Here is a 26,330-nt window from a genome sequence, read left to right on the forward strand (position 1 = left end):
ATTGAATGTCTTGGTTGTCATTCTTTAGGCTGTGAAAATAAGTCCTGAAAGGGTTCTCTAGGCCCTGTAGTTTGAAAGGAAGACTTTTTCTTCCCAGAGCAGAGCCTTCTTCCCAAACTTATTTGCATGGTCTCTTCAGGTCCCAAGAGGAGGGAAAAATAAGAAGGTGCAGCACCCTGGGCAGCATGTCTTATCCACTGCTGCCCATATGATCAGACTGATCAAGAACAAGGGAACAATTCAAGAAAAAAAACCACACTTTTTTTTTTGCAGCTTTTAGCTGGCATCTGTCTTTATTGAAGCAATTTTTGACTCATGTTGAAACCATGAGCTAATACTGAGACTCTCTTGAAGCCCAGTTGTTAGTCAGCTGGGGTATTTCTAACAGCCTTCACTGACAGAAGGCTGCAAACATGAAGTCCAAGCTCAGGACATTTCTGTTTCTCACCATTCCACTCCTCCAGTCCCTCCTTCAGAGATTCCTTTTTTGAGAGTTTACTGTGATGATATCTGTGGAACCCCAAAGCTGTCAAAGTTGCTGTTTGCTTCCAGAGGAAAGAGTATTACTGCCTGGTAGGGAGTTATTGGGCCAGCAGATGCTAAATCTCTGCCACGACATCAGCTTCAAGTTCAGGTATAACTTTCCAAGACCTGAATTCATCTTTTGACCTACACAAATTCCACACTTGCATCAGCCTACCTTATAGACATTTTTATGCATTGCTATGATCAGTGCATTCTGAAGAACACTCTATGCTAGCACCATTCACAGCTTGACAGACTTCACACAATGTGTGCTTAGTGTTTTTTCTCCAAGAAGAAAAAAAATAGATCTTTTTAATCTAGTAACTCCATAATACACTTGTGCAAAATTCTTCCTATTATGTCAGTGACATGGAAAAAACTCTGCATGTTATCACTAAAGATGAGACAATTCTCTCTCTCATCTAATTACCATGCTTCATTTATTTTGTCTGAGGCTTTACATACCTTTGAATTGCATATGCTTTACCTGCTGGGCTGTCTTAAGATAATCTGCAAGTCATTTGCCTAATGATTTCTGATGTAGTCTGCCTAGTCTTTATTTTGTGATCAATGGAGAAAGAGCTGAAATACTTTGTGAGATACATAGCACAATTCACATTGTCCTAAATGAAATGTCTGTGGGCTGATCAGGTCCATTGTACCTTAAGGGTGACTTCTTGTTTCCTTTAAACATGTACAGTAAGCCTAGCGTGGCGAGATGAGTAAGAGCATTTACCACCTTTGTGTCATTATTCCTGGTTGCTCTGAAGGCCTGTCTTTCTTAAGGATGCCATCGACTGATGCTCGTGGTTACAATAAGAAGCTGACTCTTGCAGCAACATGCTGGAATACCATTCCACAGTAGTTAACAATTGCAGGGCTTGACGAACACGCATGAGGACTAGATTTGCCTCTGTCTCTTCGTGTATGCAAGCAGTTTCTATGAAATTAATCTCTGGCACAGTATGACTGTGTGTTCAGATCACCCTGGAGACCTTGAGGATATGCTACGCAATCATATCTCAAAAAAAAAGAAGTCTGTGCTTCAGGGTGTTGCGAAGAGATCTCTTTGAGGATGAGCAGATTAGGAAATAAGAGGTGCTTTTCCATTATGAAATCTAAACAGAATCAAGGTTGTAACAGAAGCATTTCTGTTTATGCTTGTTAATCTATTTCCTTGATGTTGTATATAGGAACAAAGCGAGTGTACGTCAAGGCCAGTCTTGTGGGCCAATCAGTACTGAAACATGGGATTACCAATGTCAGTTTCTGTTGCGCAGTCCCTTAGTCCTGGTTTGGACATCCAAACAATATCCATTCTTCACATGGGTGTACATGACTGCATGAAATCTGGTAACAGAATGCAGAACTTTCTGTGAACCTACAGGGAGGCAGAGAGCAGAATGTAGTCTGATAGATAGATAGATAGATAGATAGATAGATAGATAGATAGATAGATAGATAGATAGATAGATATAGGCTTCAGAGTGCAAATATTTCCTTCCTCAGTTGTTTCAGTATAATCTCAAGGCATCTAGTGTATTCAATGACTTTCATTCTGGGTATTTTGTAATGTTTGCTGTTCTGTTCATTTTAGCTCACAAATGCATAAGAGTTTGGACTGGAATATATATACGGCAGGATAACATACCACAAATAATTATGCATAAAATTATGATACTTCCCAGTGGTTGTAGTCCTGCAGAAAGTGGATGCAACCTGTGGAACTGTAGTCTTAGCAAATGGAAATTGATTTTTATTTGCAGTTTAAGCCTGGATTATATTTATTTAGTAACCACTGCACTGTTCAAATATCAATCTGTAGTTATCCTTTGCTTTATGTAGTGCATTGTAACAACTCTGATAACTAAAAATATGCATGGTGGGGCTTTTTCCAAGTCACAAAGGTATATTCTCTGGAGATGCTGAAACCTCCTGGAGATTGCAGAAGTAGTCTACATTGCAAAACTTCTTGACAATTGTATTATTTTTTGTTTATACTGTATGACTTTATTCCTGCTTTCTGGCTTGTTATTTCCAGAATGTTAGCTCACTTCTCAGGTACTGTGTTCTTTAGTGTGCGGGTTTTTTTTATATTTGGTAAAATAAAATAAGCATTCTGGTAAAATTCTGCGTGTTCCTTTTCTTACAGGAATGAAAAATAGTAATACTCCAGTAGAAAGGCTGTAACTTTGGCAAAAGAGTCACACTGAAAGTCTGAAGCCCATGTAATACTTTTTCCTACACACCTATCCTTGTTTTTTTGTTGGTTAGCTCTTTTTTGTTGAAGGTGAGGGGAAACAAAGGAGATGGCCCAGCCTTTGTAGGTGTTCTGTATCTAACTGGTAGAAATAGTTGGTTTGTCTGGTTTGGTTTGTTTTTTTTTTCCTTATATTTGCCAGAAAGAATGTGTGCTGTGAACAATTGATTTCTTCTTGCATAGAGAGTGGTTTGTAAACTTTTGAAGTTATGCCCACTTCCTGTGGTTCTCTGGCATTTTGGCTATAACATGATTCTGCCTTTGCCACCACAAGACATTTTACTCTCTTCCTTGTGTTCATGAGCTCAGCTCCTCTTTCCAGGCACCATCTATGAAAGGTGCAGAGAAGAGATGAGAAAAAGTTGGAATTGTCCAGCCTCTTTACTACTACCAAACAAACATTGCATACCTCTTTCTGTATGCCTTATTTACTTCTGTCCCTATTAGTTAAAAATAAAGTTTAAACATTCTCATGGCTGTAAGAAAAGAGTAACTTCTGAGAAAGTAAAGGCAGAAGCAAAGGACCAGCAGAATTTTACTGGGGCTTCTTTAACTTTTTGTTAATGGGGCTATATTCCATCATCCCAATTATATTTTCAGAAACTTCTGCCATTCATGTTTGAGTACCTGTATTGCTCATAGCATGATGCCCAAACCAAAGCCTTATCAGTATCAAGTAAAATAAATTAGTTGTGTTGTATACCATAAATGTAAATACATCCCAGGCAAAGATATATTTTTTCTAAGACTATTGCAAATAACTCAAGTAGCTTATATTCTGCTGAGAATATTCTCCTTTTTCACTGCACTGCTTGTTGAGGAAGTTGTTTCCCTTTTGTATCCATGCATTTGGCTTGTCAAATACAGTATATTCTTGATGAGGTTGGCTGGTTGGTTGTTTCATGCCTTTGTCCAGTTTGAGCTCCTCCTTGAACCCTGATGCTGTCCTCTACAGTGTTCTGCCACTTATCCCGGAGTATTGCCACTCACTTATCTGAAGGATTAGCATGGATACCAAATGAAAATGCTAAGGACGTATCAATCTCCTATAACAACACTTTTAATACCTGCCCTTTGGTATGGCTTTTCAATTAAACATGAAGTTATCTTATGAGGATAGCATATAAGCTGTATTTTTAATGCTTTAAAGTGTCACATTTGGAATTTTCAAAAGCATTACTACAGTTGAGATGTATGCTTCCCATCTTTTCTTTAGGACAGGCTATGTACTTTTTGTAAAGAAATATGCCTTCTTTTTTTTACTGTTTTACACACCAGTATATCCTTGACTGTTTAACAACTTCTCAGCTGTGTTATTAACTTGGTAAGTATCTCTCCCAAGTTTTCAAGTGAGAGCAGTTGATCTGAAGTTGCTTTTCTATCCCTATTTTTTTCCATTTGTGTTTTCTCAGAGATAAAGAAATACTATTGTTTGAATAAGTCAAAAGGAGTAATTTAATGGAACAAATTCAGGAGTTTTCATGTGGAGACTTCCAAAAATTGTATGCCTAGTGTTTTGCCAGTTTGCCTCCCTGCTGGAAAATAGGTCACCCGGGCACTAGCACAGAGAGATGTGCTACACTTAAATAAACTAGGTTTGAAATAGTTCTATTCAAGTGAAGCCACTGCATTCATGAGTAAATGTGTGAAATAAATAACTGACATAAATGCAGTCTTTGCAAAATGCCGGGTATGCTGCATCCTGTGCAAAAGTGACTCAGTAATTAATTTCCTTTGTTACTCATTGGTAAAAATTAACTGTTACACTCAGCTGAAAAATGCTGGCTTCATAATGACGGGAGGATGGAAGTACAGTCGTTGTTTGTAGTTTCTGTATTTAAATGTAAGGTAGCTTTCCCTTAGCAATTTTCAACATACAGTAAAGCCAGCTCTATTCAGTGTTTAATTTTTTTAAAGTATGGTTCCGCAGCTACCAATTATTCATTAGAGTTTTGCTTCTGGATCCACTGTGCCAAAGATACATTTCTGTTAGAGGTGTCTGTGAGTGCAGCTAGGTGGATTTGTACGTTGTGAACAACTTAAGAACTGCTAATTCTGAGCTGACCCAGATCTGATAGCTCTGGGTGATGCTTGCTGGCATGTCATGTAATACCCGTGTTACCATCACTGGGGAGAAAATGCAGCCTCCCTGCTGCTGCCTACCATCATGTAGGTTGTCTCGCATCTTTTTTTTTATTGCTATGTTTATTGTAAGGATCAAATCATTTTGTCACAGTATTAACCTAGTATTGAGCATAAGATACGCAGAATTGCAGATAATTTGGTTGTTTCAGTTCAGCTTGTTTCCAGCACTAAGAAAACAACTCCTGAAAGGTGATGGGAGTTGAAAGGAAAGTGCTAAAGTGAATACAGAAAATTCCATCGAGGAGGTGAGTGGAGAAATGAACCAGAGATTTAGAACAAAAAAATCACCAAAATGGTTATTGTTAGTCTGGAGCTCTCCCTTGCCACTTGTCCCTTTCTCAGCTTTGCACCCTCTGAATAACAAGTGCTTAGATCTACTCCTCTGTCTTAGACAAGAGCAAGTATGGCAGGTGCAGTATTTGAATTTACTGATCTGTATGGTGCAATTGCATGTTGTTTGCCAAGTTCTCCCAGCTTTCAAAAGCAAGGGAGTTTGGCAGTGTCCATAGCTTTTTAATATTGTAACGTTTCTTACTGACATAGCAAAATTGGCACCAGTACTTTTCTGCAGTAGAGTTAAAGCTTTAAAAGTCTAATTACAGGGAAAACAAAACATACCCTCCCATTTTGAGTTTTGGGCCACACTTTGGACATACAATGAAAGTTACAAGCTTCTCCTAAGGTATTAATCTGTCCCATCTTTGTGGATTGATTTCTTAAACCTGTGAACATCTCTATAGAAAAGTTGTATCTGAAAAACTGCAGAGGAATTGTGCTGGTCCCATCCATCTCAAATCACTTTTCCTGTGTGTCAAGAAGGGACCCTTCTTGAAGCAATTAATTAATCTTTGGTTGTTTTGGGGTACAAGACCCACACATAGAATGTCAAATGAGCTAAAAGGGGCAATATTTGGGTACCTCCTGATTTTAAGAAAATTGTATTCTCTGACCATTTTTGAGCAGGTAAGTTTTCTCATGTTAACCACAGGAGCTGTTATTCTTTCCCTATTTATTTTTCAAAGCTGCTTGGAAATTGTCAGCTACTGGCAGGCACACTTTATATATTGCTGTTGATTTTGAGTATTAATGCACTTGATGTGTGAAGCCCTTGCTTTGATTATTTTTTTTTGCTTGTTTATATTTACAAAATGTTTCGTATAAATAGCATGCCTCAGAGGCAGGCTGTAGAAGGGTATATTCTTATTTTGGCTTCTGGCCTAAATAGCATTATAAGAAAACCTGTCCAAGAATGTGATTGACACGTATTTCCTGAATAAGAAAGTGAAACTTGGAATGCAGTGTATGTGGGGGAAAGTGGCAAAGACCCCTCATCCTAGATAAAGATCCTTCCCGTTGAATGATCCAAAAGGTTTGGACATATTATAAATGTCAGCCAAAAAGTAATGTTCGTTCTTAGACAGGTGTACTTCAACTCACATGTTGAACTTAGACTCAACTTATGAACTGCGTCTTGAAGGGCAGCAAAAGGCTCCCTACCTTGCTCAGACAGGGAAAGGAGAAGAGGTGGATGTGGTCCCATCATTCCGAATGGAGGAGCTGGTCACTCTCTGCCTCTGTCAGCTATCACTGTGAATATATATGCGTAATCCATAAGGACTTTTGAACAAGTTCTTGATATTCTGGCATTTTCTAATTTTCTAATCTATGGTGGGAAGACATGTCAAATGTCTTGCAATTTGTAGCTGGAACTATTCAGATGTAGCTGTATATCAGTACTTTAGAATCAAAACTAGGTTACTGGTTTGAGTGCAATCTGTATTTCGTTATTTTCAAGTGGAGGTACTGTATTACAAGGTATTGCAGACAGCACAAATTTGGGGAAACTCTCAGAGTCATCAACGTTATCTTCTAGTTAAAAAATATCAAAGAGCTTAGGCAAACTTAGTAGGATGTTGTGGAGTGTGGCTGTCTATCCACAACAGATGTCTAGACAGGTAAACCTTAGCTATTGTTGTCTCTTTGAATTGGTTAACAAGCAATACTACTTTTGTAGAGTAAGAAGGTCCAAACCCTGTTAAAAAGAGCAGAAAACTGACACACACTCAAAATATCCTTTTAATAACTCTCTCTAGGGTTATACCATACAATAAATATAACTACTGCCTAGTACAGGAACAGCCACAGAGCTGTTGGGTATGTTTGCCTGCCTCAGAGATTTGTTTTTCTTGCTTGTAATGTTTTCACCTTTTGTATATATTTTAAAATGTTCTTTATTGTTTTAAATTTATTGTATATGTGGGTTGCATCAAATTACTGTTGTGCCTAAACCACTGGAATATTGTTACAGCAAGTACCAGACAGATTGCGAGTAGAGGAAAACTGCATTTCTGATCAGCCTTGAGCAGAATGGCAGACCTCAAATTGCTCATCAGGAGGGAAGTTCACAAAACTGACCATTTTAAATGATACAGAGTGAATTTAAGTGGAAAGATTGCTGTTAAAATGCTCATTTGTCCTATCCCCTATGTTTATTCTGTGGCACATGTAACATTTTCACCATGGGTATTTTTATTCTATTCTTACCGCTTTCCATTTTGACAGTTGAACAACTGTGAGAGATAACTTACAATCCTGAAGTCATTTGACTTGTCATCTTAAAGGGTATTTATAAACTATAGCATTCAGGGAGCCCCCAGTGTTACTTTAAATAGAGAGACTGCTTTTAGGATTGAGAAAAAAAAAATAAAATTAACCGTTTCATTTTGGAATTGCTTTTCTTAAATCTTATTTGATGGAAAACTTCATTAAAAAAGGTATCATGCTTAACCATATTGTCTGTTTTCATATTCTCACTGAAGACTGCCTGAAAAGTAAATAGTATGGCTTATGCCAAACAAACATGTGAAAAAGGTGGTTTTCTACTACAAGTGCAAATAGCTTTTTCCCCTTTTAATATTGGTCTATATTATCTGTTTCCTGTAGGAAGAAATGCTGCTTTTGCTATTTTATTATTCTGAGGAGAAGAAAAGGGTTTGTTCTGCACAAAAAAGTTACTGAATCAAATACCCAAACCTGCCAGAAGTATATTTATCAGAGACATTTGTCTCCCAATTTCAGTAATTACTTATCACAGTTGTTGCCAGTCACAGATTTTTATTTTTTTTCTTGCCACACAAACTAGCATTAATCTGATTATGACAATACATATACAAAATGTACACAAGTGGTTCTGGGGCCAGTTGTCCCTAAACATTGATTTCAGCATCATGAGAGCAGCTTTTGGGTCATTCTGCAGACAATGCAAAGGTTTCTAGAACCTGAAACCAAATTAATTGAATCACAGTCTGTTTTCTCTGATTAGGAAGTTTTTTGGTTTTTTACTTTTCTGTACTGTAACACATGCATTGAGAAAACAAATTATTTAAATAATAATTGGTACGGGCTTACATCTGAGCAACAAGAACAAAGACTGCAAATTCTGTAGTGCTGCGTAGTTTTCCATAGACAGTATGCTCCCTGTATGCAGCAAGAATATAGAAAATACATTTTTAGTTTTGTAAAAAAGCTGTTTTTCACAAGGAGAAAATATGTGCAGGTCTCCCAACAGCCTATTTAGAACAGAATTTTTTTATTAATTTGAGACCTTGATAAAAGAAGCAGCAAGCAATTATGATTAATGAAACAAGATGTTTATAAATATATACTCATTATTGCCATGGAAGGAAGAGGACATCATTGCCTGGAATCTTTAGAATGGTGACAGTCAGGAGAAAGATCAGAGTAAGTAGAGTTGAGTTTATGTAGTAGTTGGGTTTTGACCTTTAATTGCATCTCGTTTGCCAAAGACAAGCATTAGATTACAAAACGCATGATGGAAATTATTTACAGGGGGCATGAGACCCTATAGTTGCAGTCCCTTTTTTTTTTTGTTTTGTTTATATTGCAGACGCCTGGGTTGTTGTAACACGTGAGGGTGTGTTTTCCAGCACAACATCTGATTAGTCACTAATTTAGTAAGGAATGTACTGGCACACAGTTTTGTTGAAGCATGTGAGCCTATCAGCAGAATAACGTATTATATTCTTTTAGGTGTTTCAACATACAGTTGAATAAAACAGCTCAGCTGCTTTGAAACAAACATTATGATATTCCTTCCCTGGGTCTCCTTTTTTCTTTTTTTTTTCTTACTGGCAGAAGAGATGTTGCATGTTTACCTATTGAGTTCCTTTGTTTGTTTGTTTGTTTTCTTAATATTTCAAGATGGTTTAGAATCTAAGTAACAGTAGAAATCAGCTCTACAAAGCTACACATGCTATATTTTTACACTGAGAAAAATTGAGGATAGCATATGATTATTATATTTTTCATGCTCTGCAAGTTTCCCCACTCCTTGAATAGAGATGATCAGACATATTCTGGAGACTAGTTTAATTAAAAAAATCAGAAGTAAATATATACTATAGCACAAACCCACAAAAGTTCTCTCAAGTCCAGCTGAATGTTATGGTCACAGCACCATGTGGCACACACTTCCTTTTCCTAGCTTAGATTTGATATATGGAGAATGATACTCTTTCAAAAGTTCAGCTTTTTTTCACTAAGTGCTTGGATTGATAGTACAATTAATAGATACTGATGCAGCAGTGGCCATTGATGTTACTGTAGGTCAGTTCATAGTGTGAGGCAATGCTTAACAATTTCACAGTGAATATAAAAATACCCAATATGAAAGTAGTAGAAATATTGTTAAAAAATAAAATAGTAACATTATTTTTAAATTTATATTTAAAAATTCATACAAGAAGATTGTGACAGAATGCTGAGTAGAGACCCGTGTAGTCCAGTTGAATTTTAAAAAAGCATTGGCTAAAAGCAACTAAATAGCTTTGGAATATGAGAGAAGATCATCTCATGAATGACAAAAAACAGATGCAATATAGGAAACAGTGAGAGCAGATGACTAGTCTTTATGTTAGTGGAATGTCAGAGAATGAGTCCTGCAGCAGCATGTGCTGGAGCCTTTCTGATAAATGTACATATAAGTGATCCTGAAACTGCAGTGAATTGTGGGATGGCCAGGCCTGCTAGAAGTACCAAATTATTCAAGGAAATTACCACAAAGACCAACTGTGAAGAATTTCAGAAGATCCTTACAGGATTTTTCCACCACAAAATAGCATATTAAATAGCATGTAATCAGTGTAGGTAACTGCATAGTTATGCAGGAATACTAGTCCTAAATTCACATATAAAATAATAGTGTCCGAAGGTGACTGTGAATCATTCATGAATAAGATGAGGTCTCAACAAAACCAGCATTGGCCAACATACTAAATCTACTGATAAGAATCAGTAAAAAAAGACATGTGGGGCAAAAGTTAAGTACAGCCACATGCCACTCGTATAAATTTTTGTATGTCCACAGCCTGAATACTGTGTGTAGTTCTGATCTGCTATGTCCCAGGAAAAAGATACAGGAGAAAACAAAGTCCATGGTAGGGCAATAGGGTAGAGCAAATATATGGAACTATTTCCATTTAAAGAACAAATATGCAAGATAGAACTTTTCAAAAGGGAAAAAGAATAATTAAGGAGAAATATAATAGAGGTCTCTAAGATACAGTAAGGAACATGCCTTCTCTCTCACTCTGTTGAGTGAGGAGGCATCAAAATAGCAGGCAGCAGGCTGAAGAAAAATAAAAAGATGTATTAAGCTTTAGAAATCCTTGACACAGGATTGTTGTGAATGTTAGAACTATATGTGGATTAAAACTAAAAATTACAGAACAGTTATTTGAAGACAATTGAAGGCTATTAAATAAAAATCACCACCTCTGGCTTGTAAAGTCTCCAAGTTGCAGACTGTTGGAGGCTGTATGGTATTTTATAGAGGCATCATTATGTATTTTCTCCTGTTCTTATTCTTTTGCCTGGGCATCTACCTCCAGGTATTCAATTTTGGCAACTGTTGAAGCAGGAGACAGGGCTAAATGGCCCTTTGACTGACTCACTATAGCTGTACTTGTTAAAAGCATTACAGGCATTGACTTTTTATTCAGTTAAGTGACACAGCAAAACTGAATTAAATACATCTATTTATTTCTGCATTTATATATGTTGTTAATAAATTGTGTATAAATGTTGAAGTTTGAGAAATCCCAGAAGGGCATGTGAGATAGCTGTTGCCCAATTTTAGTCAGTGTCTATTCCTACCACCACATTGCATGGAAGTTGCAAGGTCAGTGTGTACCTCAATAACTTGTTTTGATGCATTTAGGCATGAGATCAGACTACAAAAATCAATCATAGTAATATTTGAAGTTTGCACATCTGATCTTTAAAAATATATTGTTCTAAACATTTTTAAGAACTTTTAGCCTAATGCATGTGTATGTTTTCTTAGAACACAAAAGCATGGAAGACTGTTATTGTACTGACAGCAAAGACTCAAATGTGTAGGAACAGTTATTGTATGAAGTTTTTGTGTCAGGGCCACACAGGAACAACACTTGTTTCCATTGTGAGTGCACCATAAGCAGACAATTTTCTTAGGATGTGTAGCTTGACAACTTCTGTCCTAACTTGTTAGTTGAATCAGGTGTTTTATATTATAATCAAAGTCTCAAAACATGGGAATTCAGCTGAAAACTCCCTAATCTGATGATAAATAGAAATGTAATGAAGTTTCTAAAAAGGATACATGAAGAGAGGGGTTTTTTTTAAGCTTTTCAAGTGCTTGGCTCAAAACTCTTCCAGATGTAGCTTGGAAAATACTTACTTCCTCAATCAGTAATCAAAGAAAAAACATACTAGAGAGCCTTTTTTTTTTTTTTTTTTTTTTTTTTTTTTTTTTTTTTGGGTAAAGAATAATGTTAGCATATGGAGAATAGTCTTCTGGGGCATTCTTTGTCTGTCCCTGAAAGACGTGCCAGCCAACTTGAGATATTCTGTGATTTCTGTATCAGCAGAGAAAGTTTTCCAAAGCAAAGGGTGCTTTCTTCTAGGCATCTTGGAGATGAAGATTCTGAAAGAAACAGCAAAAGCTGTGATAAAATGCCATGCATTTTGCAGATTTAGAAAGAGAAAATACTTGTAGGAATAAGTAATTTCTAAATCAAAAGCTCAATTTTTCAACCTTCTGGCAGCAAAATGTTCTATTGAAATGTATGTCGATTTTTAACAAAAAGATTCATTTATAAATCTTTAGATGTCTGTAAAAAAATAGGGAAAAGAAGTTTTAACCATGATAGGAGCTGCTGTTGTGCACTGCAAAACATGGTGTTCTGTACATGTGTTCTAAATCACCTTATGAGATGGATTACATTTAAATAAAAATTAATCATAAAGGAACAGGGAAAGGAAAATTTATGCCTTTTATACTTTGAGACAGAAGTCAAATAACTGAGGTTAATCTGACTTCCCAGTAGTGCTGTCAGCCTCTCAGCAAAATGTCACGCATGTTATCATCTTCTTGAGGCAAGGCAAAGGTTATCAGGGGTTCTCAGCACTTCTGGCTGCGTGTTCTGGCAGTGCTTGCCCAACCAGCCCAGGGGATTCCTCTCAATCACAGGTCTGCTTCTGCCTTTGATAACAGTCAGGCTAAGCTGCAGGTCTTCATTGATCATCATTCCTGGTCTGAAGCTTTCTCGATTTGTATTACCCCAGGAGCCATTTAATGTTTTTTGGAGGGCAGATGTGATTGCGGGAGGGGGCTGCATTCTCTTTTGCAGTCTTGGCTGCTTCCTTGCCTTTTATGTGGAGCTGTGTGGTGTTTCATTGGCCTCCATAGCTTTAAATTTATAGTTCTTTCATAGAGAGATGGATGTTGTGTTTTGACACGACACACAGAGCAGAATGGTTGTGGTTTGACAAGTATTTACTTTGGAGAAACTCTGGTGAGAAACTGGGCACACCAGTCACTCCAGGATAATGTTAGTTTTGTTTTCATCAGTGCATCTCATAATTAACCATCCTATCTAGTCTGCAATTGAGTACATGTATGAATTGTCCTTGTGTGAAGCATACCATTGCTTTGTATAATGGATTTCTTCCTGCTATTTCTCTTTATTGCCTATTTGGCCCTTCTATGTTGTTGCCTATGTTATGTAGGACTATTTTCCTTAAGTTTTGATGTTATCATTTAAAAAATGTATGTCTTTTCTCTTTCCAGCCAGTAGAGCTATAACGTGAAATTAAATAGTAACATGAACTGTGGTGAGGGGTTCCTATATTTTTAATATTTTTTTAAACAAGCCGGTTGATCAGCATGCACGCATACAGGGCTTCTAAAATGGCATGTGCTCTGACACTGTTTTCCCTGATCTGTTTTAATTTGCAAATACTTTACATTTTGCTTATATAAATTTACATTTCTTTTTTTTTCATTATACTATATCAAATTTGCTGAAGGGCTGTTACATGTCTTGGAGTTGGAAAGTACTGACGGGTAGCATACAAATAACAGTTGCTGCATCAGATAAATATATGGCCGTGAACCTGAGTTATGTTACTGACAATTTAATATTTTTTATGTCCCAGTTGCACAGTTCTATGAACTACCACAATGAGACTGAATAAAGACAATTCTAATTAAAAAGCCCTTTTTAAAGGGAGAGAATATGATTGTAATTTTACCATCAGGTGTGTAATTTTACCATCAGGTGTATTAAATACTAGAAATGTTATTTCTTGTCACACAATAAACCAACAAATAGCTAATACATTTATGTTAATAAATTGATAGGTTAACAGTATAATTTAGCAATCTCTCTCACTTTCATTACATAGGCATTGAAAAAGGCTGTGGCCATGAAGGAACCAAGATTAATTATATTTAGTATGAAAACATTTGACTAGCAATTCTGAACATGAATCAAAAATTTGGCTCTTTGAGCTGGGACATAAGAATAGAGTTGATGTCAATCAAAATGATAAATCGTATATGTGTGTGATGTGCTTCCATTATAATATGCTTGAAGTCTTGCAATTATTCATCCTTAAGCTTTGTAAGTTCTAATTCAGGACGGGTGTCCTGAACTTGGATCTAGTTATGGCTTGCAATTGCACTAACCACTCTCTGGAGGATCTTCTTACATTACACTGAAGAATAAATAATATGATTAGGTGGAAAACAGGCTCGTATCATCTTCTTCATAGCATGATAGCAGCATCAGAGTAATGGTGGGTTGTCTTAGTGAACTGTGAGCATACTAGAAAAATCTTTTAGACATAGGCATTGCCAGTATGTAGCTCTGAGGGTCCAAATTATCTTAGAGGTTCCATGTAATTGAGTGACTTCTTATGTTCTTAATTGAATTACATACAGAATTATCTTCTAGATATTCTCATTTTCTTGGTAGTTTGTTTGCAGTCTGTTGTCTTGCCTTGTTTTGTGCTGTGTTAAATGCTTATGTTAGGAAACACAACAAACTTCTCAGGTTTGTTCTTTATCTACACTTTTGAATTATATTTTAAAGTCTTCATGCATTCTTAACTATTTTTAATCTTTTGACCAATTTGTTCAATGCAAGCTGGTTTTATTGTCTTGCTATTTGGTCTGCCTTTCATATAGGTCATCTCTCTTCAGTGGGGGAAGAAACCGGTTGCTGCGAAGAACTAGATTCAGATTGCTGCAAACCAAAAGAGACACGTGTGGGGGCAAGGGTTCAGAATTTTGAGTAGCCTGTGTGCCTAGGAAAACAAACTGCATTATTTAATGTGAGGTTACTGAATTACAGATCATAATTATAGATAACCTAGTACATTAGTACCTTTGTCGGTCTTACGGTAAATAGGAAATGTGGTAAACAACATAATTTCATGAAGCAGTAGCTAGTGTCTTCTGAAAAAATTGTAAAATATTTGGTTATCTTTAGAAATTGCTCAGATAATTGCTAGGTGACATATTATGTGGGATTTTTCCTCCTCCAAAATCTGTTTCTTTTATAGCTGTTTAACAAGATCCTATGGCAAAAAAGTCCCAGAGCAGTTGAGATTTTCACCCTTCATGGTAAAATCTACTGCTCTACCTCCAGCTCTTTTTTTCACAAAAATCTAGCATGATCTATCATATTTGCACCAGAGAAAGATGTGCTATCTTCATGTGACTAAAATGTAGTAATTTGCCTTTTAAACTGTATTTGAGTGTCTCTTACTTCCATTACCTCTTCTTTCTGTTTGTATTTGAAAACTGGGAAATACTCTCATGCACCTGTGGTACATAATTATGTGCTTTATGATGAAACACTAAAACCTCACACTGACAATTCATTATTTTGGATACAGATCAGGTTTTGGTGTGTGTTGATAGTCAGTATGCTTTAATTTTTTATGGTTCTTTAAAAATACATAGTCCTGTGCTTTGTTCTGCTGAGCAAGTATTTCTTGCATGCAATACCCTGTTAGGTTTTTGAATGTTGCATTACTTTTTTAATGCAGAAACTGAATCTTGGTTGTTTTGTTGGGTTTTTTTGAAGATGCAGCTTGTGATTTAAAAAAAATGTTTTAACAATTACTTATTTCATTCAGGTGTAAAGAAGAGTCCTGCATAACATGCAGGATTCCATGGAGAGAGAAGAATTTTCCTGACTGCTTATTTTGTTTTGGTCTTTGACTGTTGAAAGGTTGTTTGTTTTGTTTTTATTTGCCATTCCTACTCCTAGGTACAAATAAACACAAAACTATGTTTTGTGCATAATAGGTCTCTTAAGCTTTTTGTAGCACACTGCTTAATGGGTTGAGGTTATACCTGCTATAATACTTCAGCAAAGAACTCAGCATGTTTGGTAGGTCTGTCATGATGTTTTCTCATTTGCACTTGTAAAAAAGGCTGCTTCTCTTCTAAAACAAGCCTCCTGTGTGTATCTTAGAGTGTGTGAAGGGATCTCAAAGTTAAGTAAATATCACAAACATTTGTAATTTTAAGTCAGCTTTACACAGTCAGTAAATTTGGATGTTGAAAATACGGGAAAACTGATTATTGAAGTTAGCCTAATAAAGACCAAGTACTCTGGAAAAATGTGGTAATGAGGGCCGATAGAGTGTGAGGAGCAACTCATCAAAAGGTGCAAAATATGTAAATCAATAGTACCTGTCACCAGTAATAATGGTGTACATTTCTGGTCTCTCCTACCTTAAACTGGTTATAGTAAACAAAGGAGTTTGGAAAAGAACAATGAGAAGGTTTGAGGGCATACAACAGCTTACATGCATGAAACAAGTAACCAACTGTAGGGCTTTTAAAGCTGAATGAGCTGACCAAGAACAGAACATGATCAATTGTGTATTCTTCCTTTTGATCATGAAGTCAAGTGCTTTCGCATTCCTTTCAGAAGTAACAGGGCCAGGGGGAAGAACTCGCTGTAGGTGGAAGGGGTTGTTCTTTCTGTTGAGGAACCAACAGAGCCAAGGGGAGGAAACTTTCAGAAAATGCTGAATGTGAGCAGAGAGACATAGCAAGGCTGGAAGACAGCAGCTCAAGCAAAGAGGTTGCAGAGAGGAGCAGTGATTAGTCATGCAAGTTGAGGCCTCAGAAGTGGCAAGGAGAAACTTAGAAGGGACAGAGAAGACTGACCAAAGTCCCCTGCAATTCAGGAAGTTGTAACATTAGCTGCAACTTAGCAAGAAAGTAAAAACCTCCCTGAAAAATAGCATGGGTGGGGAAAGAGCTTTTCCTTCCTCAGTTCTGTCATTTCTAGTCACTTTGAGTTTTCCATGTTGAAGAAGTCTGAAACTAATTTTTAGCAATTCTAGTACCAGCAGTTTTCTAGGCAGCTCCACCTTTCACTTCTGCAGTCTCATCAAAAAGAATACAATGGTCTGCAAAAATTAAAAATAGCTATGAAAAGCTAGAGAGAAAACTGTCATCTACCTGTTCTAGTGTAAGACTTCCTAGAAATAGTTGAAGTGGCTAGATCAGAGCTAACAAAATTGGGTAGGGGTTGGTTGTTTGATTGGGTTGGGTTTTTTTCAAACAGTAGTTAAGCTGCATGAGATGTTATAGATGCTATCACAGGATGGAAATCCTCTCAGAGCTAAAAATACAGACATCACTGCTGGTTCAGGAAGCTCATGTTAGAGTCTGGAAGACTATCTGGAGAAGGCATTTTTCCTTAGGCTGTGCTTTTGGACATAGTAGGAGATGCCAGAAGCCCTTTGGCCTGATTCAGTACAGTACTTTTCCTCGCCTGCCACTGTTCCACCTAAGTGTACTCAGAGAGGTCATTCCATCCTGTGCAGCTGTGAAATAAATCTGGAGCCCGATCTGCTGGAAACCTCGAGATGGGCCAATACAAGCTGTAATTTCCCTTGGGTGGACAAGATTCAGAATGATCAAAAAAAGTTGAGATTAATTTTCTAGTCTTTGTGATAATAAGCAAAATGCTTTAATGTGATTGCGGTTTGTCTAATTATGTGCTCATGCTGTTCTGAAGTCTGATTAGCAAATATGATGAGCAGTGATACCAGTAGAAACTAGTCTTTGAGTATTAAAGTGTTTTATAAATGCTCTACTTCCAAGTAACAGGTCGTTGACATTTCAGTTACATACTCATTCAGTAGACATTTTTGAACCTAATTGTTCCAAGACTTACTTATCAGTAAGTAAACAAGATGATATTAGCCTCTTTACCTCAATGAGGGCTGGGAAGGAGTTCTAAGGAACTGTAAAAGTAAACAATGATCCATTTTTCTGCTGTAGCAGCAAGCACTGTATATGGAGTGTGACAAAGAAATTAACAATCTGAAGTTGTACTTGAAGAGTTTGGAGTACATCAAGTTCCAAGACTGAAACACAAGGATAGACATTATACTGACAGCTTTTCAGCTCCTGAGTGTGGTCATCAAATGCATTTAAAAGGCATTTTACATAGTAAATGCACGTGGCTATGTTGCAATGCGCATAAACAAAAGCAACTGAAGTTGCACAAGGGGTTTAGTTTTGCTTGCTTTTATTTTTGATGCTACATTTAAATTTTGAATGACGCCTTTGTGTGTTTGCACATTTCAGTTATTTCTTTTGATTCTCTTCCTAATTAGAGGACTTCAGAATTTTAATGAAGCTTTCACACAAAACCTTTTTATTAATTAGGATTTTTGAATTTAGCTCTGTTGTTTCAGGGTAAGCTTGAAGGAAATTCAGCTCTAATTATTTCAGCTATAACTATGAGAAGCAGAAAAAGAAAAAAGAGAGGCTGGTATAGGAATATGCAGCTATAGGTGACCACTAAACGTCTCGAGTAGCATGGGACATTTATTAATACATATTTATATATTGCCCTGCACAATTTAGATACAGGACTTTATTTCTGTTTTTCTTCTCCCTCCTTTCTTTTCAAAGTTCAGTAGTGATTAAACTAGTTCAGGAAGAACATGTCTTGTGAAAGCCTGAAGAAAGGTATGAATATGGAAGATTGGATGAGATAAAGAGAAGGAAAAAGGAACTAATTGGAATGTTGGGAGAAGAATTAAGGAAGTTGCCATTCACAGATAGGCAGCCTTCCTGTTTCATTTTGTTTTCTCACCACTTCCTGAGATAATTTTATTAATTCAGACACTCACATCGTAAATATAAATGATGCAATTTGAAGTAATAGATCTATGTTATATGGTTTTCAATTATTTGCAATTTTTATCTAGACTTTACTAGTAATTTGAAGCATTTTTTATTAAAATAAAAATAAAGGAGAGAATAATTTGTAGTTTTGAAAGTTAAGCAGCTTTCCAGCAAATGATACATTATCCACAATGCACTAAATATAGCTTACCAAATCAAAGATATGGGCTGCTTGTTTTTTAGTCTGACATAGTTTTTGTTCCAGCTTTGCTTATTATTTTCTTAATTTATTTTTATGCTGTGTCATTCCCACGACAATTTCTATTATCTCATACAGGAGAGACACGTCTTGATCTTTCTGGGTTCCCTCACAGAAAAAAACAAGATCTCTGTGTGAAGATCTCTTGGATGTAATTTATTTATTTATTTAATATATATTAAGAGCAATAGGTCAAGCTGTTTAATGGAAGAAGGAAGCCATGTGACGGACTAGTGCTGAGCAATGTGCTGAACAACATACATATGTGATCCTTGGAGTCTTGGGCTGTGCAACAAAGCTTCATCAGCAAAGATAAGGTGGCGGGCGTGTTGAAAATTCAAGAGTTGTAGCAGGTGTAGCTGAGGGACAGAGCCCCTGTCATGCACGTGGCAAAAAGCCATAGGGGGAAACTGAATTTGTCAATTCACATTAGGTTGTTCTCAGAGGCATTTGCAATATTTTTTCAGAAAACCTCCTCCTCTAGTGGGCATACTTTCATTTTGAGGACTCTTCCAGTACAGTTTGCTGGTATATGATAGTTAAAGATTGCTTGTGGTAGACAAGCTTGGTATCAGAATTTAAAAGAAATGCAAATAATCTTTATTGGAAACCTGTCTTCCTAGTTTTATTTTAGAAGAATTGTTAGGGTGTTTTTATCTGTGAATTCAGTCAGTGGAGAATAATGTTGCTTCTTCTGACAGCTTGTGGCTGACACATTGTGGGTAGGGAAAAAAAGGATATTCTTACAGTTAGAGGAAGCTCTTTGCTCTTACATTTTTAAGTTTCCTACTTTAAAGTTGGTGTGATTTAGCTTCCTATAATTTTGCTTGCTGCTTACTTACACCTGATAAAAACAAGAGACATTGAGTAAGATTTCCAGTGGAAGCAGAAAAATGAAATGTACTAACTGGCTGGTGATTCTTCCTCACGTGACCAGAAGGAAAAAACCCCAACCTGTTTTGCTTTTGGCTGTGCCTGCTACTAAACACCCTGTCATAGTGTGTTAGGTGAGTCACGACTTGTTTATTTATAGCCTTGGCCAATCAAAGCCAAACACTCTGAACTTCATTCAAGACCAGCAGGCACTTAGGATGTCTTGTAAACATTTGCTGGCTGAGCAAGGGAGTGCTCTTCTCAGCAGCAAACAGGACAGGTGCCTGGGGTTGTCGCTTCTAAAACACAAAACAGACTGGAAGATCATTTCCTGGATTATCTAGATTGGTAGAGAGGGAGAGAGATAATTCCGTTTTACATCTGAAATGCCAGACAGTGAGGATCTGGGACAAGATGAAAGGTACTGTACCTTGATTTCACTGGCCTTCTTGTGCAGTGTAGTATGGACCGAGGCTTTGCTTAACTAATCTGTGTGCTCTCGCGAGTTCTTAGCCTAAGATCAGTTTTCTCTGTGTTGTAAGAGAGCATTTCATTCTTGGGGGTTTTGCCTCTAATGCTAGACTAAGGCTTCTTAGGAGAGAAGTATTAGATCTTGCTGTCTGCTTAGGGGTTAAATTAAAATCTCTTATGTATTTCTTAAACTAAAGCTGAAGGGAATAAAGTACTGGGTGGTTTCTGTCTGGTCACTTTTCCCAAGCGTGGGGCAGTTTACAAGCCTCAAAATGTCAGATACACAAATAGTTTAGTTGGAGCCACATTACTGACAGAACCATAACTCATTACTATGAGATAGGGCACTGTGTCCTTTTGAGGTATGCCTGTCTTTCTGAAGCTTAACTTTTTTCCTTATTAGCTTATAAAAACAACAGGACAAGAAGGAAGTAGTTTGTTCTAAAACTTAATTTAACAAATACTGTTTCCTCAAATACGATCCAGCACACTTCTATGAAATAAATGTACTAATTAACTTTAGTTAGATAGACAGATTTTAAAAACAGATATTTTAAAAGGAGATGTTATTGACGTTTGGCTAGGACAGAGTTTATAATCTGGGTTTGTTACAGTCTGCATGTCTGTCTACAGTTAAAATTTTGACTCTCTTGATGCTAATAAAAATGTTGGTTCTAATTTGGTATTGCAAGAAAACCTGTAATGTATGCAGAAACAGACTTTTTTATATGTTAGTTAAGAATATGCCAGAATATAGAGGCAAATTAAAAAAATTACAGGAATCAGAAATTATAATTTCATTTTGGCTTTGAATTTGATTTCTTCTAGTTATATTTAATTTTGGTAATGTATGTGGATGTTTTTCCAATATGTAGGCCATTTTGTTGTTGTAAGATAGATGAAATACAGAAGACATTTCTGGTTGTCTCTTGTAGATCAGTATATTCAGGCATGGCCACCTAATTGGATGAGTGTGGGTGAATGGGTCCCCAGTAGTATAATTAGGTCTCTTGAAGGGTGGGGTCACCTAAACATTTCCGTGTTCAGGGATCCAAGTTGTGCCCTGTATATGAAGTGGATTAAAAGTAATTGTAGGAGTAGATAATATTTTTTCTGTTAAGGAAATGCTGACTCATTACTGATAGCCACCAAAGTGTCAGTTGCTACATATTAATAAATGTTAAGCTGGATCTCCAATTTGTTAAATTTTATATGTTTTTAATACAGGAAAACAATGACATGGATGACACATTAGAAAAAACAGGTTTCATATCATAATCACTTTTTTTTCTCTGTAATCAATTCTATGAAGGATATGCATCATGTCCTTCCTTGAAAATGTGTTGTGTCTTTTTTAAATCAAGATTGAGAGAATCTTACCAGCCGAGAAGAAAAATAATTTTGGAAAATAAAAGTATTTAAAAATTCAGATTTGACAAAAAAACACGAACAGCAGTCTTTACCAATATGTAAAAGGATACAGTTGGTATGCAAAATATACAAGCTTTGAAATGTCTGAATTCCTTTGTTCACAATTCTTTCTCTATAAAGGCTGGTAGCAACCTTTGGCAGTTAAATAAAAGTAGTAATAGGCCTAAAAAGCTCCAAGATGTCTTCTATGAATCAAAGTCGTTTGTTTTGGTGGGTTTTTTTAAACAAAAAGGATAAACATATCAAAAATAATAACCTGAAAAAGCATGATAATAGGGCCTGATTCTCCTTGAAACTGCCATGAAATTATTTGACCCTGATCCTAGTCCATCATAATTTTGTGTCTTGCTGTTGAGGAAGAAAGTTTGAGAGAAGCCTTTAATCAAAAGGTTCCAATTTGTTTTGGAATTAATTTGCCTTTTTTGCCTTGGTGGTAGCAAATAGGATATAACTTCTGTTCTGGAAAACAGAAGTGCTAATGAGATTTGGTAGAGGTCAGAATACATTGGTCCAAATTAAACAAGAGGGAATAGAGGGAGGAGTCAGGGGAACTATACTGGAGCAATATAGGAATTGTACTGCAGCAATTAATTGCTGAGTCACAGTGGAAGAGATAGTAATGTAAATGTGCAGATAATGTGGCAATTCTGAGGGCACACTAAATCAAAACTACTGCTTCATGTATTTAAAAAAGGAGGGCAGTGGTATTTTTGTAGAAGCTGTAGAATGAGCTTGGTTCACTGAGCCGTTTCAGTGCACTGTAGTCTTTGTAGCTCCTTCTCAGATGCAAACAAGTACTTCTTACATCCTCTCCCCTCTCAAGTTCATGTCCTACTTCAGAAAATATGCAATATTGCATCACAAATGTATTTCATTAACATTATAACATCATAGTTAAAGATGTGGCATTGGTCAATACTCTGTTAGTCATACTGTGAATTTAAATGTATAATAAGCAGAGGAACATAAGCACAAATACTTCTTAGTACAGCTAATAAAAATGCTGAGAGTTGTGAAGATTAGGTACCCACTCATATCATCTGTTTTGTTTTGTCATATGATCCTGGGCAGCAACAGATCAAGAACAGTGGGCCAAGGTCAAGGTTGAAAACACTTTAGCGTAAGGATAATATTTTTCCTCAATAATCCTTTATCATCAGGTCCCCTATAGTTTTGGCATAAAATAGTATAATTTATTAGAAAACAAAATAAATTGAAAATTCATGAGGAATCTGATGATGGTCAAGAATGCAAAAGGTATAATCAGTCCTGAAGTGGTGGAAGCATTTGGCTATAGGTGCTTCAAAGAGATAGCAACATGTAACTTCCTCTGAACGATGTCTGTGCTGTTCCAGTCTCTGTCACCTGCCTATTATTGGACAGGATGGTGGACTGAATTCTTAGCCAGGAACCTTTAATGACTTGAATAGAATTGGGAAAGAGTTCTACATTATTTTGAACAAGTAGATTTTGAACTACAGTCTTACAGTGCATGACCTTTCTCAGTATGTGCTTGGACTTAAAAAAAATGGAGATCTGATTTAAAGTAAAATCTGCATCTTATTTGATTATTCAAAGCACACTGGTTTGTAATTATATAAGAATATTTGTTTATTTTGCTAGTATTAGTTAATAAAGTGGAAAGTATTTGATTTCCGTTTATGATTGAATTCAGTGCACAAATGTAGGCAATGTGGTTAGCTCATGCCAGGAACGGTCAGTAATGCAGCAAAGTAAATGTTCATCTGCTCATACAAAATACTTTAAAACCCATTGAAAAGAGTCAGAATTAATTTCTGTGCAGAAGAAATTAAAGCCTCCTTGTAATATCACACAAAAAGTGGTTTTCATTGCTTTGCAGGTTAAAAGTATTCTTTGTCTGGCACTTGAAAATCCGATTTTCCTTTTTTGTGCAGCTGCTCTGCAACTCAAGGCATGCTCAGCTCATCTTTCTTAGCTGTTTGACTTTGAGAGGCCTTGAACTAGGAGTATCCCAGCTGAAGAATGTGGAGGCTTAAGGATGAAAATTAATGGAGTCTGCAAAAAAGCCTTAAAAGATATGTCTTTGCAGGAGAAAAATAAGTGAGGAAGAAGTGCTTCCAAGAGCTAGGCAGACAGCTGACTGATATTTTGCAAGCAGAAGTTTATGCTCATGTTGATGTAAAAAAAGACATCCTTACTTTTCTGAACAAAAATAGTGCATTAAAAGCGTCTCTTTTGCATCATCAGTTTCTACTACAAATGGGAAGCTGGCCTGGAAGATCACAGCCCTTTTACATGCTGATAAAAAGACAACAACACACAGCAATAGCATCATAGTCTTTGATAGTGTTTACATGGCACTGAAACACTCGATTGCAAAGAGGTGTTTTAAAAAAAATCTGTACTTACTAAGTAATGACTTTGGACTAATAGCACCTGACTATCAGATCACTTTCCATGTTTTGATTGACCTCAAACGAGTTCAGCTGGTATTCTCAGGAATGCTGGACAAGAGTAGCACAAGTCAAAGGAAGGGTTTCCCCTGAGAAATGACCTATCAGTTTGCTTAGAAGAGTCTGTCTAGAGGAGCTGGACAATTAAATGCCCCAAATTCAGTTGGACTATATTTTGTTTATTTTAGCAGGACTTTCAGAAAAAAGTGACAGCATTTAGGACAATCTGCTCTGTTGAGGATCATGTGTACTGGAGTCACCTTCAAAAAAGTTGGAGTTAACCAGTTGGTGACTAAAGAAAGACAATACAGCTCCATATTAAAACTTTAGAAGATGACTGATGTTGTACTTGAATAGAAGAAATTAACATATCCTCTCCAGAATAAAATTCTGGTAGTAATGGGTGTTTTTTTTCTTTTTTCTTTTTCTTTTTTTTTAAGAAGAGTTCCCCTATGCTTTTGCAGAGCACTCAAATGTGTTTCATTTTCAGAAAAATTTGTTCTTGACTAGTAATATAAGAAAAAAAAAAACACCTTTATTGATGGGATTGATGTTGTTTAGCAGCACATTAGTGGTAAATACTCCCAACTCAGTTGAAGAGAAGAAAACACCATTATGACTTCAGTTTAATGCACTGTGCAAGAAGCATATAGTGTCAGGGATGAAAGGTTGCTTATAGTGTTTTGTTGAAAGTCACATGTTCTGACCAGTCTGCTGTGCAATCCACTGGGAAAAACACCTCCAGCTTTACCAAATGGCTGATGATCTAAACACATTTCTTGTACAGCAGTATTACAAAAAATATTTTTGGTCAAGAAATAAAATGGGCATGTTTGTTACTGAGAGTTGAGATACAAAATAGTGTTTTAGCTTTTTTATTGCACGCCTTCCCCTGAAAAAAACAGTAACAGCAATTGGGACTGACTCACTGTTAATAAAAAAACCATAAAATTGAAGAGTCAGATTAAGATAGATAAGGTCAGAAAGAAAAGACTTCACTGGAGAAGCAACGTTGCACTGTATTAGCAAAATTCATTTAGTTCTTAGAAATTATCTATTTTAACTACAGGAGAGCTGATAAATAAAACATATTTTTGTATTGGGAAATGTTGCTAGTTAGTCTTTGAGGTTGGTAACTACATTCTCCAGCTTCAGTGTAAAAACAAGATCTGTCTGATTTTGTAAATCTTACAAATTCCAAGCATGCCCAAGCCTTAACATTGAAGGGATGTCAAAAGTGATCACTTAAAGGATGTTTGCCACAGAATTACATGTTAGTGAAAGTCTAAATCTGTGCAGTGCCTGTAGATTTCCAATGGGAAATAAATTGCATATGGATATCTATAAGATGGAGAGATTTCTATTAGAAAAGTGTTGTTGTATTAGAAAAGGTTGTAGATTAAGATTCTCCCTAAAGTTTGAGAATGGAGTGTATTTGTGGATGCTTCCTGTGTTCCTCGTTCTTTCAGTGATATAGCATCCTTTTGTGGGACTCTTTGAAGCAAGTAGGATTTAACATGGTGCCAGTGATTCATTTAAATTGCAGGTCTTGCTGACTTGGTCATCTTCACGTGACACAAATATAATTATTTTACTATACTTAACAATTGCATAGGATCCAAAAGTGGCACAGTATAAAGCACGCTTCTACATAATCACCTTTTAAATTAGCCACATAGGTCATTAGGATGCTATGCTGTGAGTTCAGTGGTGCTTGCTATTTTATGTCTTTCCACATAGTGCACATAACATTCACAGATTTGTTACATTGTATTACAATAGGTTAAGCAATATGGCATTGTTTTCCACCATTTAAATAGCAGATTTTAACGGGTTTGCTATTGATATTGTAATGCACTTAACTGTAAAATGTGCTTTTTAGATTATTCTGTATTTTGGAGAGAGAGACAGATGGTTATTTTCACTTTTAGTATGGAGTCACCTGAAATTTAAATGTAAAAACATTTTAAAATGTTTTTTACAAAGTTTCTTTTCATATCCATTATCTCTATACATGAATAATTTAGAAGACAGATTTTAAAATACGGTTTTGGCAGAGGTCTTCAGGTATAAAGTGTTTGTTTCAAAGAAGGGTAACTGCATCTTTGTAATCATTGCTGTCTGCACTGTGATGATTCCTTTCCCCCCCAGGACAGACCCATGAAAGCTCTGAAAAGGTAAACTTGCTTGATTGGGTTTTCCTAATAGTTTACACTTTATTTCATTTGGTCAAGTTTCATACCTAATTCTTGGTTGCCTATGAGATTTGTCCTTAGATATCCACATCCCTTAGAGCTACATCATTTTAAAACCTTTGGATGCTACTTTTCAAAAAGACTACAAAATAGCCACATTACCTATATTTTTATTTACATATCTTTGAGAGTATAACTTTCAACTCTTCAACCTTGACTAACA

General features: G+C 36.3%; 1 protein-coding gene across 2 annotated transcripts in view; it reads left to right on the forward strand.

The window, feature by feature from the left end:
* The window catches only part of RETREG1 (reticulophagy regulator 1), a 63,599-nt gene that overhangs the window by 20,997 nt on the left and 16,272 nt on the right, over positions 1 to 26,330 (forward strand). Inside the window, exon 1 of one of the 2 annotated variants that reach the window (XM_051609565.1) lies at positions 19,778 to 19,996. The exons of the other annotated variant lie outside the window; for it this stretch is intronic. Coding sequence (XP_051465525.1) covers positions 19,962 to 19,996 — 35 coding nt within the window. The 5' untranslated portion in view covers positions 19,778 to 19,961. Of the gene's footprint in view, positions 1 to 19,777; positions 19,997 to 26,330 lie in introns of those variants that run through there. 2 annotated transcript variants of the gene reach the window in all.

The sequence above is a fragment of the Apus apus genome, chromosome 2 (assembly GCF_020740795.1).
Source record: "Apus apus isolate bApuApu2 chromosome 2, bApuApu2.pri.cur, whole genome shotgun sequence".
Classification (NCBI taxonomy): Eukaryota; Metazoa; Chordata; class Aves; order Apodiformes; family Apodidae; genus Apus; species Apus apus.